The 20,485-nt window shown below is 42.3% G+C and overlaps 1 protein-coding gene across 2 annotated transcripts in view; it reads right to left on the reverse strand.

Moving 5' to 3' along the window:
* LOC116449567 (netrin-4-like) overlaps positions 1 to 20,485 on the reverse strand; it is a 48,050-nt gene that overhangs the window by 3,990 nt on the left and 23,575 nt on the right. For both annotated transcript variants that reach the window (XM_032121205.1, XM_032121206.1), the window contains 6 exons: positions 11,640 to 11,766; positions 11,102 to 11,290; positions 3,250 to 3,463; positions 2,361 to 2,488; positions 1,705 to 1,773; positions 399 to 569 (listed from right to left, as the gene is read on the reverse strand). In XM_032121205.1, the coding sequence (XP_031977096.1) occupies positions 399 to 569; positions 1,705 to 1,773; positions 2,361 to 2,488; positions 3,250 to 3,463; positions 11,102 to 11,290; positions 11,640 to 11,766 (898 nt within the window). The remainder of the gene's footprint in view (positions 1 to 398; positions 570 to 1,704; positions 1,774 to 2,360; positions 2,489 to 3,249; positions 3,464 to 11,101; positions 11,291 to 11,639; positions 11,767 to 20,485) is intronic.

A 20,485-nucleotide genomic window follows, 5' to 3' on the forward strand; every position in this document is an offset into this window, starting at 1 on the left:
CTGTTTCATATGGATCTGGCATACAGCACCTTTGCCAATTTCATCCAGCTTATGCACGTGCCATTTTATGTATATACATCCATGTGCATACTGTCACTGCTGGCTCCTGGGCACACAGCTTCTCTGGTGTCAGGACTGTGCTCAGGAATCACAACTACAAATTGATTTTGTTCCAGTGAGGTTCTGCACACAGATCTGCTGGGATGTGGCAGCTGCTGCTTATGCCTTTGTCCCCCTCCTGCCATTACCACCCTCCTTGAGAACTGTGAGCTGGAAAGCAAACGTACTTTGGTGGGGAAGAATCAAAGGATGCTGTCCCAGAAAGGCTGATCATGGCTGATGTTCATAAGCACTGTCTACATGGGAAGCAAAACCCCTGGTGAGTATTTTGTCCTTACCAGGATTGAGAATGGGACATGTACAGCCCCTGTTGGTCCAGGATTCTGGGTAAATGCTTCTATTGCTCCGAGCAATTTTCACTTTGCCTGATTTCAGGACCTTCTTCACTTTCACAACAACTTCTGCATGGGTCCCTTTGTCATGAGCAGATAGGATTCTTGCTTTTATTACTGCCAGAAAACATATCCAGATAGAGACCAACAATGAATTTCTAAATGAATTTTGGTTTATGCTGTGAAAATGTAGAATTTTAACACCTTGAAAGAAGACACCAAAAAAACCCAAAGTGCAGTTGTACATGAAGTGCAGTGCTTGTCCACTTCACTGATGGATCTTTTAAATAAGTCTGGAGAAGAAAAATTGGATTTTTCTTTTGAAGTAGTTAACTCATGCTTTCACCATGTTTTGGCAACTATTTTTTAACGGGCTGATGTCAAACACTTGGAAATTCTAGGAAAGCACTTGTATGCATACATAAGGAAGGGTGAAAAACCCTGGTCAGCAGCTACCTGTCTGATTTCAAGTGCACTGATTCTATACTTTATATTTCCAGTTTGAAAACTTTAGTGTTTAGCTTTAACTCTGGCCTCTCAAAAATTCTGTCCTGTGAGAAGGAACTGTCTACAGGAAAGAAGTCAGGAAGTTTCCCATCAGGTGTGTCACATGACTAAAATTCCATGATTGCACAAAAAACCAGAAGAAGTATTTTTGTTTTGTCGTCCAACATCTGGTTGCCATGATAAATTTCTGTTCCTTTTAATTTAGTAGGATCCCATAACTTTTTGGCATGGCAGGTTCATGTAGATCAGCCCCTCAAGCAGGCTTTGTTGTGTCCTGGCACAAGCACATCAAACCTCTGGATCCCAGAGCTTTTCCTTTCTTGTTTCGTGTGATGGCATGAACCTAGTATTCATAAACAACAGTATTAAATGCATTCTTGGTAAATGACCTTGGCTATTTGAACCTGTATAATGACTGCAAAAGCAATGGTATTTTAGATGTGAGGTTTTTTTACCATTTTTCTTGATGTAAAGGCCAATTATTCCACTGAGTATTATTCTAGCATCCCTCCTGCTGTAAAGAGGAAAATGAACTGGGTGGGAAGGAGACACCACAGAGCCTTGCATGAAAAATGCTTTTAAGTTCTGATCAGAAGTTGGACATGTCACTAGACAAAAAAGGCAGAAGAAATCCTACCTCTCAGGACTTTACCAATCCTGTCATTTTTCATAACTATCAGCTAACAACATGCATAGAGGGAACATTGTGAAATTATCATACCTTGGGAGCATGTTACCCACTTACCATAGGCATATTTCATTTGGCAGAAGTCACTGACACTTCCAAGCACCTTTTCTTTGCACACACACTTTTCTAGCAGGGAAACCACAGAACACAGAAGGTTGGAGAAGAGCCAGGACATGAGAGAGAAAAGAAGAGCAAATGATCATCGGTTATAAGGTTAGATATCTATAGTTCCCATAATCTATATGGACCTTAAGAATAAGTTTGAGAGTGAGCTCAGTTATTTGCAAATGTGTTTCTTCTTATATGATAAAATAATTACTCTGAAATCTGATCAGCACTGTCAAGTAAAATGCAGCCCACATGAGGTCTATTGTACAGTTAATAAACTGATCCTAATGAAGAGATTTGTAAGAATCAGATCCAGCTGGAAATCGTGTAAGTAATGAGACCTTTGTTTGATCCCATAACCTAAGAAATGCTGATCCTTCCTGGTGTTAAGGCAATATCCGTCTCAGAGAAGTCAAGCTATGCAGTAAATGGCACTGTTCCTTCTGCCAGGTCACTGGTGATGGTAAGTGCTGATCTTTACAGGGCAGGCAAGACTGAGAACTATTTAAATACTACAGACAAGCTGGAGATGAATGGGGCAGACCCAGTCAGGGTGGTGGGTTGAAAGAAGTGGCAATTAAACATTCCCAGACTCTGGGCTGTACCTGGGTGCCTCAGTGCAGAAAATCCCTGCTCGTGGTCATTCCATTTCCACTCCTCTTCGCTCTCGTTGGTCGGCGTTTGGACGAGGTCGGGGATTCGTCCCCCGATGGGGATGTTAAAGAAGGGCTCGCTGTCACAGTTGGGGGACACATAAACCACAGCACTTGGTTAGGGCATGACAGGGCTGGGAAGCAGCCGGCTTTGGCTGTACCCAGACTGATGAGCTTGCTTTCTTCACACTGGGAGTGCAAATATGAGCAAGACTTCATGCCAGATAGAGAGATCTATCTCTAGATCTGGTCTAGGTTTTTATTTAGGCCTCCCACTGCTGACTTAGCATTTTTTAAAGTACCTATAAATTGAGCCTTTTTTGCTTACATTTGTTTGTTTTTAGGGAATTATGTAACTTAGTGACCACTTTGTTGATGTCACTGGCACCTGAGGACAGCTGCAGGACTTGTAGAACTGCAATTGCTCAGCAAATCACAGGATTTCTGCACTGATTACCTGTCTGGGGTACAGATGCCTGGCCCTCTAGAAACAAGAGGGAGACTATTGTTCATTTTGCCTGTGGAACAGATAAGAAGCAGGTTCTTCAGACTCTTCCATCTATTTCCAAAACAAAGGTGTGTTTAAAGACCCTGCACATATTTCCATGGGGTTGTGGAAATGCCTATTATTACTGCAAAGAGTCATCTGTTCAAGATTGCCTTGGACAGTGCAGTGGACTTAAAGGTGTACCTGTAACCTAAGAAACCTTTTATGATTTACAGCCACCTTTTCAAATGATTCTGCACCCTCCAATTATTGTTCTTGCTGCAGTATTTGCTAGTCTTTGTTTCATTTCACAGAGTCCCATCTCAAAGGGAACCCAAAGCAGGGCTTCCTTACCCATTGAAACAGGTCCCAGTGTGCTGGTCGCAGTCTCTGGCGCAGTCACAGGGGCGGCAGCCGTTCTCTCCGAAGCCCCAGTAGCCCACGAGGCACCTGTCGCAGCTGGGACCCGCCACTCCTGGTTTGCAGTAGCAGAATCCTGTCCGGGGGTGGCATCTCCAGCTGCTGCTGAACGTGGTGTTGACTGCACCCATGGGCTGGCAGGCACAGGCTGTGGAGACATGGCAAAGCACAATTCAAATTCTGTGCTGTGGGCTCAGCTGGTTAAGTGACATTTTTGCAAGGCTGATAAACTTGTACCCTCTTCCTCATGCTCTGTAGTTTTAAGTCAGAACTAGTAAACATTGCATTTCAGCCTACATTTACAATTTTTTTTTCTTTTTGTTAGACAAAGCAAAACAAGTACGACTGGGAGCATTTGTGCATGAAAGTCAGTTCTTCCCTACTACATAAATAGTGACCATACAGGGTTTTGAAGTGATACCAGGAAGCCTCCTCTGTGTGTTTATTTTTAAAGGGGCTTGAAGGTGATTCACTTCAAAAGTGTTTTGCAGAAAGTTTCACTAGCAAGGACAAGGTAAAGAATTACAGCTATTGCCTACATCGCCTTTCCTGTAAACACAGAGATCACAAAGCTACTGTTTCCTCTGGGGTAGATGCAATTTATACAGGTGGTTCAGATGACCTGAAATATATTTTCAATTTCTGCCTCCAAAGAGTGCACAAATTTCCTTCAGTTCCTTTCTAAAGTCCTAAACATCTCACCATGCAGTACTGTATGTGTGTAAAGAAGCTGATGAATTTTTTTTTTTACAAACACATGAGCAGATATTTTACAAGGAAGGCAAACAGGATGGGAGAAGACCCTAAAATCAAGTAGATGTATTCTACGTGTAGCTGAAGGTGAGCAAATAGGAGGAAAGGCCTCCAAATCTTTCTAATGCTGTTGCCAGTTTGACACCAGCCTGGCAACTCAAGGCAATTTGGCAGGAAAACAGATAGTTAAATCTCCTGTGAGCAACTCTTCCTGCACAGACAATAAATTGTCATAATCCCACACCACTGGTACACTCCTAATATGACAGCATCAGGGAGGGATACACAGAGAGGTGCAAACAGCACAGTTGACTCCTCTCCATCAGGGCAGAACCTGGCTGAGATGGTCAAACCTCATGCCAACAGCTCTACAGAAGTAAAGTACAAGCAGTAAACAAACCCCCTCATTTCTGATGTTCAGACAAGTTTGATCAAAATGAGAACTGAGCCGACCTCCAGGCCTTCATATTTCATCTCTTTTTTGTATTAAGAAAGCAGCATGCCCTGACTTTTACTTGTAACAGACTGAAAAGGTTATGCATCTCTACTTCATCCATCTGGAAGAGGGCAGAAATAAAAATCTTGTGGCTAAGGCCTGCTTTAACAGAGACTTTCAATTAAATGTTGGACACCCAAGGTGTTTAGATAGCTTGGATCAGAGGCTAGCCTTTTTGGATGCTCATTTGAACCAAACACGATCTCCAAAGCTTTTGAAGTTTGCCCATCATTGTTTCTGATCAAACTACTTTTCTTCATGAACTCACAGATAAGAGGCCAAATGAATACTCTGATCCAAGGGGAAAGGGGCAAATATATGACTTTAAAGTGTAGCAGGGACAGATTCACTTTCACCTGCAACCTCATATTTGAAACTCAGGAAAAGAAAATATCTTTTGAAAATAGTACAAGAAGAAGGGTGAGCAATTTTGTTTAAAGGGCATTTCTCTTATGCTCTGCTTACCATATAGTTATTTTTTTATTCCCATGCCCTGTGTTCTTTATGCCAATAATTTTAATAATATTATTATACTTCTGTGGATGGATCTTGGCCCGTTCAGGGACACTAGCACAACAGCCTAGGGACAGAAAAGCCACGTGCTGTCATGGGCAATGTGCTCGGCACAACGGGCGGGCTGGCAGAGGGCAGCAGCCTCTCCTGTTTGCCACAAAGCAGCCTCAACTTTGGGAGCAAACCCAGGGCTGGTGCTGTCAGTTCTAGACAGCAGGTATAACACTGAAGTGCTCATTAGCCCTGACAGGTTCAAAGGCAAGGTCTAATTTCTTGCTGCTAAACTTGATTTCGCCACCCACCCCATTTTTGCAGGGCTGACTGTATCACCCTGAAAAAGAGGCTCTTAGTTTGTCAGTCACTGAAAAAAATGGATGTCACAGATTTGGGGATAAGGAGGGGGAATACCCTTCCTTTACTGCAGACAGGTCTGAGACACAAGGAGTAAGAGTTTGCCAGCATTGGGGTTTACTTGAATCCAGGTTTGTTTTCACTGTAATATTACTGTATGTAGGATCTACCTGTGGAGTTTTTGTTTAAAATGCCTTAGATTTCTGCAACCTCTGGGTCTCTCTTTATCCCCCTTATTTCCAGTTTTCAGGTTTCATCAGTTAAAGTCATTTAACAGATGGGTAAATCACAAGACTACCTATCCCCAGCTGAGACTGGAACCTGATTCAGGAAGATGAGAGCTTCTCCCACCCTATCCCTAAGGGAAAATATTACAGCACAGTGACTGACAGCACTGGTGAAAGCTGATTAGGAAGCAGAAAAAAGAAGTGCCCTTTTTTTTTTTTTTTCTTTTTTGAGGCTACAGTTCAGTAAAAATAATGTTCCCAGATGAACTGTGGGACATATTCTCCAGTTAGAAACTTGGACAGCTTCTGGTGGATCAGAAAGCAAGCTGAATCAATACATGTACAACACTTTCAGATGAGTTATACAAGTGGCTTGCAAACGCTTTACTCAGTCTGTGTTTATTTAGCATTTCAGCTTGGGTGGGTACATTGTCTGGCTTCCAGAGTATTACGGCCAAAATCCCAGTTGTGCATCTAAGGTAACTGCTAAAATAAGAGCCCACATGTCACATGCTGAAGGGGCAGCTGTGGATGACTGGGTTTTTATCTGTTTAACAGTACCATGGATTTGCAAATAAACCTCACAATTAACGAAACATAAAAGCAAGTTTCCAAAACCTCACCCTTTAACATTTTCCAATATTTGACAACCCTTTCCCAATGATTTTTGCTTCTTTTCTCTTGGCAAACCCTCATTTTCTCTCCATCCACCTCCCTGTCTAACAAAACAGCAGCCAATGTGACAATGGCCTTGTTTGTCAAAGGCATCATCAATTATGTTAGGGACGGTGTGCAGACAGTCCTGGCTCAGAGCTGGGCAGTTTATTTGGGTTCTCCCCTTGACAGCAGTGTAGTGAAAAACAGCATTTTACTTTAGAGTTGGCTATGGGTCACAGAGTATAACGAAGCATCCTCTTGCCTTTTAGTCTCACTCCCATACTAAGTTTGTTTTGTCAGACACTACTGTAAAAGGGAGGAGACAAGAAATAATGAAAAATGAATAATTCATACTGCAATCTCCACTCAAGTCCGTAATAAATCTGTCTGCCCTCAGCACAGCTGTCTCCCCGATGTAATTAGACACAGATGTAAAATATAATACTGGTTGTAACAATATGGTCCCAACTTACAGGAAAATACCAAGTGCTCCAAGTCAATGGCCTTTGAGGTATATTGCCTTGAACTTTTGTCTAATAATACTGCATAAGAGATAGCTGTGAGCAGACTGGCTATTTGATAAAAAAGCACAGGCAAAATGAAAACTCGAAGTCTTTTGAGTCTGAAATATATACATGTGCATCTTGAGAGTATATGATCAATCCAGTGTGATTTTTAAAGCATGTCAGGTGTGGGGATTGATGCTGCCAATGATGTTTCTTAAATGAAGGAAATAAGATAGACAGCTCTGTGTGTGGTCAGGGCTGATTAAGACAGACTTTGAACCAAGATGTGATGGGGCCTTTGTGATATTAGAATTAAAAGTTCACTCCCTCTGCTCAGAAGTAAAAGGATGAGAAGCAGAGCCTTTCAGACCATGTGTGTGTGCATGTGCATCTGGGCACATTTTAATTTTCTAGCCTCGTTCTTTGAGTAAAAAAGCTTGTTTTCCTGGAGACCCTTTTTAATGGGTCTACATGCCTGCATTATTTTTAAACTAAGCAAAGGGTGAGTACAAAAGATGGTGCCATTTCAGAAGGATCCCTTAAGCCTTGGAATAAGCCACAGGAAAGAGCCAAGGATACAGCAGCTTTTCTAACCATTGGTTAGGAAACAATTAGGCTTTTGAGTCAAAGCTCCCATACAAGTCTATATCCAAACTACTTAATCCTGTGTTGTCACCCCCAATAACAGGCAGGTGTGTGCCTTGCTCTGGGACTCTTTTATGCCTTTTTTTCTTTTTAATATAGATCTAAGCAGTGTCAAAACAAGGCTCCGTCCATGACCCGGCTCTCATTCATCCCAGCTGGTAGGAACAGGAAAAGCAAAGGGATCAGAGGCAGGCTACCTCTGCAGACAAAAAGGAATAGCAGATTCACACTTACATATCAGATTTCAGCAGGTTTTTTTTTCCGAGGGAATGTCTTTGCAGTCTCGCATTGGAGGGTCAGCTAAGGGTGGTTTAGATAGTGCCAGGAGATCCAATTGTTATACAACTTTTTTTTTCAGAGCAGATTAAGAGAGAATGCTATTCATTATTATGACTAATGCTTAAAGACTGTTTCTGGGCCTGAGCAGTGTCCTGTTAGCTTTCTGGGAGCCTGAGGGGGATGTCACAGCTGAACCTAGACTTTGCTCTGGATGGCAGAGCACTCTTCAAGCGTGCTTTCTCAAAGGGATTAGCACAGCATTTCATTCAGCTTTTCCATCAGACTTCCTTTCCCAGCTCAGTGTCTACTGTACACAAGGGTCAAGTTTTCATCTCCCATTGAAGGGTTTTTTTCCCTCTGAGTTCAAAATGGGAAGATGGGCACTAGGTTGCTCTCACCAAAAACATCCATTCAGTCTGCTGTTTGCAGTTTATTACTGCTTTTCAACACTTTTCAACACTTGCTCAGTGGGTGGGTTTTTCATTTACTGTTGTTAGTCTGGCACTGTTTGCATGAATTTCTCAAAGTGAGATGATGCCTTGGAATTGGTACACTTAAATCCTAAAAAACATGCTAATCCAGAAGTGGCAGCTCTTCAATTTATAATCACTAGGCTGAGGTATGACAAAAATGTATCTGGTGGCCTAATTGTCTAACATACAAGCAATGCTCAAAATAGAAACTTTTTTTACTGAGTAACCAGAGTTGGTTTTAGGATCACACAACCTGAACAACTTAGACCACACCAGATGAGGTTTACTAGCAATGCAGGTTTTCAACCTAAAGGATAGAGGAGAGGGACAATATCCTGCACATCCTGCAGGAGGCTTTTCAGTTTACTGTCAGCTGATGATGGTCCTGGAGGAGAAAGCTACCCTCTCTCTCAAAGTGAGTCTGCTCTAACCAAAGCCTGTCTCCATTTGTGTTTCTGGTTTTGCTGTCTCTGATAATAACCAAAGTAGTGAAGTGTTCCCTGAAAATTCTCTGCAGAGGTGCAGTGTAGCATGAAGTACACACTTACACACAGCCTGCAATCCACGTGGGGAAGTGTTTGGGGATCAGGCTTTCCATCATACAAAGCACCATCTATTAAAGCAATTTGTCAAATCTTTTTGAGGGAATTCTCTTCTTTGCCTTAAATAAAAGGGAAGAGGCACAGATTAATCACCTCCCTCCCAGTTTTCTCTGAGCTCTATAGTTATACCCAGAGTACCTTCTATTCCCAGAGAGGTACAAGCATCATGCACACAACTGCTATAAAAGCTAAGTGGGCTGCAATGCCTTTCCTTATATCTTGATATGGCAAGCATTCCTAATGCCTTTACATCCTTGGGAAAGGTCCCATTGACTTGAGTCACTCACAGATAGGGTTGTGCTTACCTTTACTGCTGAATCAAACCCATTAGATTCACCTCAGCTAAGAGAAACTCTGGTGCAGGCTAGTGATCCAGAGTATCTCTTAGGAAAATAGATATGCTTTAGAGGGCAATTCAGTCCATCTGTTTCAGGCATCTACCTTAGACTGCAATAAATAATTCCCCAGAGGTCCCACTGTTTCTCCACTGACAGAAAAAGGAGCCTAGAAAATACATATAACTTTCAGTGACTAAAGCAGGATGGCAGCTCTCTAGGCCTGAGCATGCAACTCAGAGTGGAGACAATTGCATTTGGGGACCTTCTGCTGGCAGCAGCACCTTCCCAGGTGAAAAGGACATTGTTATGCTTGACTGGCACAACAGGAATAAAGCTCTTTCAGCAAGGTAAATTTCTGAACAGTTTTTCTTTTGCTATGCAGAGTATTGGCAGGGGTTGCTGAGACACCTGTAACCAGACCAGACAAGAGAGGCAGAGGTAGAGTCAAGGTCTGATTTCATCTAGGCAAACTGTTCTAGGGTTTCCACACAGATAGGCTGTATTTTCAAACGTTTTTTCCTCTTTGCTGCTCTCCAGTGCTCCTTGACTTTTGCAGTTATCTAGTATTACACATGATGCTGGTTACTGCACCATCTCCCTGCTGCTCAGTACAAGTGTTCATACACAGATTCCTTCAGGTGCTATGAGACTGAAAGCTAATTTTCTGGCACAACAATTTGGGCTCATTACAATATTTCCCTGGAGCAAATCTGCTCAGAGTAGAAACAGAACTAGGAAGGGGCCACCGTAGAACACTACAGGATACAGGGTGAGCCAGATAAGCTCACCCTCTGCCCTGTCTGCTGATCCATGTTCTGTGATGAACATTGTGAAAATGAGAAGAAAAGGTGGTGTGGAAGCAGTCTGCTGTCACCAAGTTCCAGTGGGAAGAATGCAAAAGAACAGAAACATTGCACACGTTGGGCACAGAAAGTTTAAGCAATATCACAGGACACACAGTCCTAGGGAGAGGAGTAACCTGAGTGTTTAAGAGGAGCCACGTTGAAGAACCTTAAAAGGGTCAGAAAAGCTTCAAAAGCTTATGATGTCAGTGAGCAAGAGGTCAGATAACAGAGAATGAAGTTCTCTGTGCTGGCAACTAATATCTGACCTATGGGGAGGGAAAACTATCCGAAAGAAAAAATGAAATTAGGTATAGTGCTGGAAATAACAACCTCTCAAATAGATGTGAGATAGAATCAGATGTGTGAAGCCTGGCAAGATACTCAAGAAATGTTTACTTTAAGTGAGGGAGATTTGGGCTGTTTGCCAGACTGGCTGGGTGCAAACTATCTCAATCCAGAGGTTGCACATCCTCTGTGTGCAGCCATTAGTGCCTCTGTGCCCGAGACACACCCTAACACATTCTGCTGAAGTGTTAATGATGCAATTAATTTGGGCAGAGCATCCCATAACACAGCTGTAGAGTCTGGAGATAAGTCTGACTGAGTTCCAATGTATTTTTCCCCAAGTGAATATGCACAGTCCCAGGCCTCCTGCATCTTCTGCATCCACTATATGTACTTACGTGCACAGATGTTGCACAATCGAATGGAATTTAACAGTGGCTTGCACATAGGCTCACACAGTCTTGAAAGGGACAGAAGAAACCCCCAGGTAAATAAAATGTGCCTCAAGAGAAAAGGAACCATATTAATTTAAAACCAAGCACAAGAAGAATGTACCTTTCCCCAGGAGGCAGTGCATTTGGAGAACTGAATCAGTTATCACAAAAATGTGTCATAACATGGGGACAAATAGACACAAAAAAATCAGGATGATCACCTTTGATCAAAACTCCTGTAGTTTAGGAAAAGAATACAAGGAAATTATAGTAATACTCATGAGTTACCTCTATAGGAGTCACTGATTCTATAGAAATTATTTTGTTCTTTTAATGATTCTTCCACCGTTCATTTTTCACCTCATGTAACACGGTCACTTACGTTTGCAGACCTCTGGAGAAGACATGGGTTTCCCTCTGTCTCGGTAAAAGCCTGGTTTGCACCTCTGGCACCGATGTCCCTCAGTGTTGTGCTTGCAGTTGTCACAGACTCCCCCACTGCGCTTCCCCGAGGCCAACCAAACGCTCAGATCGAAGTGGCAGCTCTCGGCGTGGTCGTGGCAGCGACACTCTGGTGAGGACAAGAGAATGGCCTTCAGGCTTTTATAACTGACACAGTAATCATGGCATCATTTTCCAAACCAATCTGGCAGTATTTTAAACCCTGCTAGAATTGGGAATGTGAGGGGATGTAGCTGCACAAAACCCAAATTTCTGGCTTGTAAATTCCACTCTCCAATAGCCCCAATGCAGAAAAACGACCTGCACACTGAAATTCTCTATCAATGACCAGAAATTTATCCCCAGTTTCTGTAATGGCATCATTACTCCAAATCACAGAAGTTGTGAGGGAGCTTTGCCTGCTGGCATGGTTAGTGCTCATCCTGAGAGCCTGGGTCAACAAATTCCCTTCCACTTACTTCTGCATTCATTTGGTGCCCCTGTTTTCCCATCTCCTGGCTTCCAAGGCTGGTCATTGTACAGCGGAGCACATTTCTCACAGTGGTCCCCTGCCGTGTTGTGTCTGCACACACACTTCCCATGGACCTGTCAGGGAAAAGAGAGTACAGTCAAATAGCTACAGGACAGGTGGAGTCTCCAGCAGCCTCATGATGAGGTGGGACTTCTGCACAATTCCCACACAGCTGCCTGGCTCTCTTAGGAAACCCTCAGAGCCTGGAGCTAAAATGTGTAGCTCTCTCTTCTCACAGTTATTCATGATGTAGAATTTTTTCCTGTATCTTACAAAATGCACATAGCAACAATTTAACTCTCAGTTGACTATTTAACTACTGCATCGATGAACAACCTCTAGACCCTAAATTGGGTAAGCTAACAGGTCTTATTTTGATTTACAAGTTCAGGGCAAGAGCATGCAAAGAGTATCAAATACACTCTGGGCTAGCAGAGCCAAGTTACAGGAGAGCACAGGCTGACAGAGGATGCTGGGCTCTGTCTTATTTGACATTAACACTGATCTGGAAGAGAGTGTAAATATAAGGAAGTGAAATTACCATGAATTACTAAATTATAAATTGTTAGACGAATGAGCAAATAGTCCTGGACATCCTAGCACAGTTAAAAATGTAGCAAAAATACTAAAAATGGAAAAATACCAACCAGTACTCCCACAGAAAAGTAACCTAAAACCACACATTCTATGAGGAAAGCACTGATGTTTTAACTTAGGTACAATAGGTACCAGCCTGCCAACTTACATATGAATAAATATAAATTAGATTAGTAGAAAAGGCCCAGTAAAATTTTGGGCTATGGAAGTAAGAGCACTGTAACTCCACATGGACAGAAAATTGTACCTGCAATGCTGTGTTCAGTTTTGAACATCTTACTACCAGATAAATGAAGAGTTAGAAGATGTTCAACAAAAATGAGCAAAAGCTGGCTGAAGAATGGGGCTTAAGTATATAAACCCATCTAAGCTAGAAAACAATACATAATATTTGATGTGCAAACAAAGTGCAAAAGGTCTTGACTAAGACTGGCTGAATAATTCTCTCTGACTATTTGTGTGAAAAATTACGTGAAGAAAGAACTTGCTTCCTTTGTACTTACCTGCCGTCATTGGAACACAATAGTGATTTTAAGTCATGGAAATACTCAAATACATATCAGGTTTGGAAGAAGGTATTCACACCAGAAACCAGAACTTAGAAACTGAGCTAGTCCAGCCTTCAAAGAGAAAGTTACTGTTGAAACTACGTCTGCTCTCAAGTCATTTTACACACCAGGAATAAAGCAGACAGATTCTGTAATATCAAGCCACACCTAAGAAGGGCCTTACAGGACGGTTTTTATGTTGTTGCTTGTTTTTATTTGGGTTTCTTTTTAGTAAAGAAATAGTATTCCAATATCTGCTTGCAAAACCTCAGAGAAAGGATTTCACAGACAAATTTTTTTGAGAAAATATCAAGTATAGGGTGTGAGAGAAAGGGAAGGGTAGTACCATAAGTCATGTTCTACATTTATCACAAGAGCAGCTGCTATTATGCCAGGAGACACTTGTCTAGAGCAGGAAATGCACAGAAATCAGGGATTAGAACCCTGTCCCTCCGTGGCCTGCTGAGGATCCTGAGCTCAGCACAGCTCTGCCCACTGCACATGAACACAAAAACCAAGACTGAAATTTCATTTTGACTGGGGTGTGAATTACCTTTAATCCTTTAATCTCACCATGAGCATGAGTTATGTTTTTCCATGGCCTTTCCTGAAAGTCAGGCTCTCCCTGCAGTCCCCCCTTTTCCCCATCTAACAGAGCAGGTTGCTCGGGATAAGGAGAGAGGCATCCAAAAGAGCGGTAGTGTGGACGTGCTCCCCTGCCCCCAAACTCATGTGCCTGCAGCAATTTGCTCTCTGCTGCCCTGGTTTCTAATCCTCCCCGAGCAGAAATGTGATGTAGCAAGCAGAGGGATCGGCTGCAGCTGATGCCATCGCCCTCCATGGCCAGCTGGCAGGGTCGCTGGCTCCTCACGGCACACTGAGCACAGAGCTCGGGCGGTGCGGCTCTGTCGGAGCCCACGCCAGCGCCCCGGGGGACACGGCGCGTTGCACCTGCGTGGGGCCTCCCGGACCCTGCACAAGGAACCCACCCACCTTCAAGGCACTAAATGGGATGAGAAATTCAGAGACAAAGGCGGAAATACTAATACAACAGCATTGTGCTTTTCCCTGTTTGGGTGTGACATTTCAGGCTTTAAGTTCTCTCCTGTGGTCATAGGGGCTGCTCTTCAGAAGCCAGAGAACAGAGAAAAGGTAAAAATGAACCTGACCCAGAACTATAGATTGGAACATCTCCAGACTCCACCTGAACTTTAAAGCTCATTCTAAAATAGAGCAGAACAAAATCCTGGCTCTCTTCGCTTCCTAGGAAATGCTTCTTGAAATGTATTTCTATGCAAAATCTGTAAGTTAGCCCATTTGATTTTTTAGAAATATATACAAAAGCTGTGTATTCACTATATTAAAAAAATTATATGAAAAATGCTGAGACTGTGCAGTTGGGAAATGGCAGAATTAAACCATGTAATCTTGTTTTAGCCTTGAATGACATGATCAAATATTCATTATTCCACAGGACCCTGCGCTTACAGCGCGCAGCACAGATGGTGTGAACACTTATGAACAATTATTCAGAAAAATAAACAGGAAAATTCAGTGAGAGAGGAAAGGAAAGGTCGAGTTATTCTTTGGAAAGTAGATGTGTTAGTTTGCTCACTGCCCACTGGTTCATTGTGTACTGTAGTTTGTGGCATGTTGTGAGCAAGACAGAGAAGAAGTTTCCTACCTGTGATCCCTGCTATGGAACAGCTACTAAATACATGTGGAAGGATGACTGGCTTAGACAAAAGGGCTGAAAAGCCAAACAGACAGTCAGTAGGAGAGCCATCAAGCAGGCACAGGGAAACAGGGAAGCTGGCACGGAACTTCTTTTAGAAAGTGTTAGATTTGGGTACTAACCTTTTTTGTATAGGTTTAAGAACAAGGCAAAGAGAATTGATTGGTATTAGTACAGAGGTAAAGGAAAATGAAAGAGAAAGTAGTCTGCCATGGGTTGTCTGGGCATGGGAATCAAGGAATAGTTTTTTCCATGGAGAGTAACCTCATGTAGCATTCATAGGTGAAACAGCTGCAGAAGAGAGTACAATATGAGGTGACAAGGAATTACAGACAGGATTTGGACAGGAGAAGAGGGCAGAGATTAACAGCTCACACCAAACATGCAAGGAAAGTGATTAATGGATGTAAGTGGCCATCACAGAAAGACTGGTTAATGCAGGAAAAGCTGTGGAAGAGACCTGTTATGTTTAAGTGTGGGCTGAAATAAGGGTAGGTGATGTGGCTGTGAGTAAGGAGACAATTTGTTCTGTTAGAGAGGAAGAGATAGGAGAGGCAGCCAGAGACTAAAATCCAGGAAAGAACAAGAATGAAATACAGGAAACTGTGAGATAAAATAGGAAATGGGATATCTGCTTAGGGACAGGAGAATGTGAGAGTCACATTCAACACCAACACAAGGAGAGCAGGTGTGTCCCTGAGTTGTTATTCACTGCTGAAACAAGTGTGCATTTCCCTCACCAAAGTGTGACCAAAAAACTAGAAAATTGCAATCTCTACCAAATGCAAGATCTCAGGATGGACTGGATCTCACTGGAAGACAAATATCATGCCAAGGAAGAGAAGATAACCAGACAAGTACAGATCCAGGGGAACTATGCTGACACTTTTCTATGCCCTAGAAAGCAGGGTCAGATTTACATGGCAATAATGATGATTAGTAAGTAGAGGATTGTCAGGAAGCAAAAAGGACCAGTTGCTCTTTAAGGCCCAAAGAGCTGCAAGTTGAGGTTTTCAACAACAAAGGCTGTGCCCTTACTGAGGGGGGAATCATCCCAAGCACTGTGGGAAGAGGAGGGAGCTGGCGCCGCAGTCCACTGACAGCCCAGAAACAAAAAGGAAAGGGAGTGGGGTAATTCAGGAGCAGCAAGAGACAGTCCAAGAAAGACACAACATGGATACAAAGGCCATTCAGAGGGCAGGATGAGAGACAAGCTACAGCACATGCCAGGGGAGAGTGCAAAGGGGCTACCATGAGAGAAGGCACAAACCTAGAGCAGAGCCCCAGTGGTCCCCCAGGAAGCAGGGCCAGAGGCAGGGATGCAAACAGACACACCCAAAGCACAGCTCAAACACACAGTGAGAGAGAACCCAGGGCTGAGCTTAAATAGAATCCCCAAGCCAATGGACAGAGAGCACAGGTAAGAGTCCCAGGTGGGGCTGGTCAGGGCTGTTAAAGTTCTATTAGTGTCCTCAGGGCACTAATAATAACACTTTGGTTGCCACTGGATTAATGTCATTGGAATCTTTAGGATATCTGGCTACAAGGAGGCACCAGAGGTAAAAAATACTTCAGCTTTCTGCATTTGGAGCTGGCAGTCCAGGTGGAGGAAGCTTGAAATCAAGGTGTGAGCAACAGAGGCAAGATCCATGCCGCCAGTTAGGAAACCAGCCAGTTTTTAGCTAAAGCCTGAGTGGTTTATGACGCTGATTTACATGAATGCATATAAATGTATTGGTACAGCAGCTGAAAAATTGAGATCCAGGGGATTTTTGTCTCACTATATTTCACTTTATCCTTTGTTCCATAGGTAACACTGCATCACTTGACATATCCTGATCCTTAGATACAAAAGTGTTTAGGCCTGTATGGACTTCTACACTGTGCTTATTTCTGCAATATTTGAGTACTTTGGATACATTATGAAATTTATTTTTATGATACTTCCCTTCAACTGCTTTTCCTTATTACTCTGATAACTGTATTGTCTCTGAGGCTCTTTCCCATTCATTGTATTGAGAGTTCAGTTGCTCCGACAAATTTTTTTGAAACTGGATGGTGTCTTCCAAAGTTATTGTAGGGAATGGATCTGAGAAAAAAGATGCAGGCAGGCAGATTGTATGATTGTGTAAACCTTCCTATTTCATAATACGAGTCTGAAGTCCCGTGTGCATCACCTGGGACAGTTTGTGTTCTTGCAGTCTTGCTCTCCAAGTGCATTCAGTTGGGGTTGCTCCTGTCACTAATGCAGGCTGTCAGCTTTGAAAAATGAAAACTGTTGCTTTAAATGCTGATATTCTAGCTTCATCATGCTCCAAGGTTTCTAATCAATTTTGCAAAGGGTAGAGGTTTATAAACTGACATACCTGAATTTAGAGGATATTATTAGTCCAGGAAAGGAACACAAATATTTTGCTGTACCCAGTCACCATCATACTGGCTTTAATGGCCATGTGAAAGCAAGTTCTACTTTTGTATTTTGGTATAGCAGCTGTGTTCTTGGACTGTGGCTTCATGATGTAAACTTTTTTGGGGTAATCTCAATTTGAGACATTTCCTCACTACTTCTTTCTATGCTATCACCTACATCATGCCCTGAGTCGTGTATAAATTGGGCTGTAAAACCAAACCATGTTTGGAAAAAAGCTAAACCAAGGGTTTTTTTCCCTTGGCACTAGTATTTTTAATCTGGATTAATTCCCTCATCTGTCTCACAGTACAGTCATGCTGTTACAAGTCTGGTGTTGTTGCCAAAGGCTTTGATTTATACATCAACCCCCTGAGCAGCTTTGAATCAGGACATAGAGGAGGTTACAGCTTTGTGGATTTTAATGTCAGGATGATCAGTTCCAATCATTTAGCTTGACCTGCTATACTAAGCCATGAATTTCATCCAGTAGTTCTTCCACAGAGCTCTGTAACTTCGGATGGATTTATAGCACATAGTGTAGAACTATATCCTGTTTTCATGCAACATTCCAAGAAATTACATGGTACTTAGTCACCTTTGACTGCACAAAGCTGCTTCACCTGAATTCTGATCCACAGTTGAGAAAGTGAGTGAAAGTTTTCCACCTCTTTGTCCTGCAGTTTTTAAATTTTTCTAAACTCTGTTCAGCTTTGTATAAATACCTGAAGCCTCTCACTTTCTCTCTGCCCATTTAGTTTCTTTACCTATTGTCCTTTCAGTAAACGCTGTGGTTGTTGCTCCTCCTCCTGGGCTACTCTCAGTCTGTTTGGGGGCTTTTTTCCTAATGTATGAAGGTTAAATTTGGAAGCCTTCCAGGTCAGAGCAACTGCTGCTGATTTGGAAAAAATGTTTGCCTTTGGACTCTGTATTCACGCTGCAATGTCATCAGAGAAATTTGGGATACAGCAGTTTTCAATGACATCAGAGGCTATCCTTTACCTGCTTGTAGTAAAATGACTCTTCCTGGGTCATTTTGCTTGGGTAAATGAAAGAGTGTCTGCTATTCTGCTTTGTTTCTCTTACAGTTCAAATGGGCTCTGTGGTCTCTCCAATGAAAAGACATATCCATGCAGATTTATAAGAAATCCTTCAATATCAAGTCCTAAGGAGAGCACATACAACTTACAAGAGGCCAAACTAAAAATTTCCTTCAACTTTTTCAAAGTCGCAGAGAGAATCAGTGATTTGGGAGGAAGTCCCAGATTATAGTGCCTGCTGTGGGCAGATGGACAGCTCAAATTCCTGCTCTAATCAGGAATGAGAAAAGCCATTATTTTCCTCTCTCACTTGCTGTTTTGTGGGAAAAGGTCTAACACGTGTATATGTCTGAAAACTAGTACACATATGGGTGTTTTCTGAGGGAACTGAGTTTCTGGCTCATACTTGGTGATTTTGGCAAATTACATCTGCAGGAACTTGAAGGATAAGTAGAGCTGTAGACACTTGTGGCAGAGCCAACTGAGCCCATACAGGTTTTGATCTCCATAGCAGTGAGTGAGTGAATGAGCTGCTGCTGGTTCCAAATTCACTGAATTGGTAATGGTGGAGAAAAATCAGTGATAGTGTTTAGCTGAGTATTCAGGCTGACATCCCTAAGAACTTTTTCAACAGTAACAAGAGATAAACAGGATAAATAGACAGGAAGGGGTACAAAATTCATGTTTTCATGTTTCATGTGAGGGGATATCACTCAGCCTGTGACAGTTTCAAGACACAGCTCCACCCTCTGCCTGAATTCACCTCCCTCAGGCTTTACACACACCTGGCTGTCCCTCAGTCCATATTTCATTCTGCTTTCTTATTGTTTTCTTTCTGAATTCTACCTTGATTATTACTGATTTTGGAGGCAAGCTTATTTTTGCCTGAGGTGCCAGTAACTCCATTATCAATCTGTAACAAATTGCGCATGATAAACAGCTGTCAGGCTGAAATGCAGCATCTGAATTGCAGCAGGTCACCAGCTCTTGGTGAGTGTCTTAAGAATGGAGGAAGCAGAAAGGGAAAGAGACTCAGTATTTTAAGAAGTGAATGCCTGAATCACAGCATAATGAGTAAATACCACTGTTCAAACCTCCTGAAAGTGAATGGCATGTCTTGCATCTCTGAGTTCTGGGCACAGCTGGAATCAGATAATGTGAAAACTTAGCTGGGGCTTATGAATAGAACTGCACAAGATACCTGAAGAGGAGGTAGATAATATTTTCAAGGGTTACCATAGCCTGGTCACCTAGAAAATTGATGTGAAAAAGCAGGTTTTACCTTATGTAACCTTCATTATGCCAAACAAGGAATCCTACTTAGAACCAGATCCTGCTCCCTTTGAAGTAAGTGGAAAACTTTCCATTTGCTTCATTGTGGAGGATCAGGCCCACAGGGAGTCTAGTTTGTCTCTGTAAACAGGATAAAGAAGCAAAAGAAACATCCGAGGCCACTTGTAAGAATTTCCTGGCAGTGTAGGTACCAATAATTAACAAGTAAAAATAAAAACCCTAATGCTTTATACAAAAACATTTTAATCCACATTTGCTTTCCTCTTTCCATACTTACTTCTCACGGGCTAGAAAGAGCATTGTGAAATATTTGGCAAACAAGATGGACTTTGGTCTAGATTCTATGTTCTGTCCATATGCACTTTCTGCTTTGTAAACTTTGTTCTGGAAGCGCCTCTGGATTCAGCTAAAATGGGTCATCAAAGCAGATCCTAAACCTGACAGCTCTGTGGAGACACACATAACTTTGTACATCCTGCAGTGTCAATACCTTGGACAGGATTATGTTCTGTTGCATCCAACCATAGAACAAGACTAGATGCGTTCAGCCGGCCGGGTCCTGGCAGTTATAACAGCATATTGATGCCCCCCATTTAAAAACAAAAAGCTTCTCTAGTTTCTCTGGCAAAATACTATCTCAATAATTTCCTTTATTGTCCGAGGAAGTATTTGTAAGAGTTTGAAAAATGCAGGCTGTTATATTCAGAAAAGAGAATACTGCCCTTAGCTACCTTAAGAAGCTATTGAAGTTGGGTGAGGAATGACATCTCTGTGTCTCCTTTCTTTTTGGTCTGAGGAAGCCAAGAAAACATCACTGTCAATAGCAACAAACCCCACATTCAAGATATGTTTGTCCTGAAATTTCTTGCCTATTTACAGCTCCCATCCTCATTTCTCAAAGTTTTCCTCCTATCCAACATGATATTCTCAGTAGTTCCTACAGGAAATGCCATCTAGATAAGTTGTGTTGAAGTGGGTGCATGGCTTGTTTAAAAAAAAAAAGGCCCACAGAAAGAGTAATTATTACTGGTTTGCTGCCAAAATAAGAGGTCAGATAATTTTTTCACTGGATCCCATGAGCCTATTTTGAATCTCGCTGTATTTTCACAAACTTATGACTAGAAATATGCATGAAACAACGTAGGATTTCAAGCTATGAGGAATGATGCACCA

The sequence above is a fragment of the Corvus moneduloides genome, chromosome 11 (assembly GCF_009650955.1).
Source record: "Corvus moneduloides isolate bCorMon1 chromosome 11, bCorMon1.pri, whole genome shotgun sequence".
Taxonomy (NCBI): domain Eukaryota; kingdom Metazoa; phylum Chordata; class Aves; order Passeriformes; family Corvidae; genus Corvus; species Corvus moneduloides.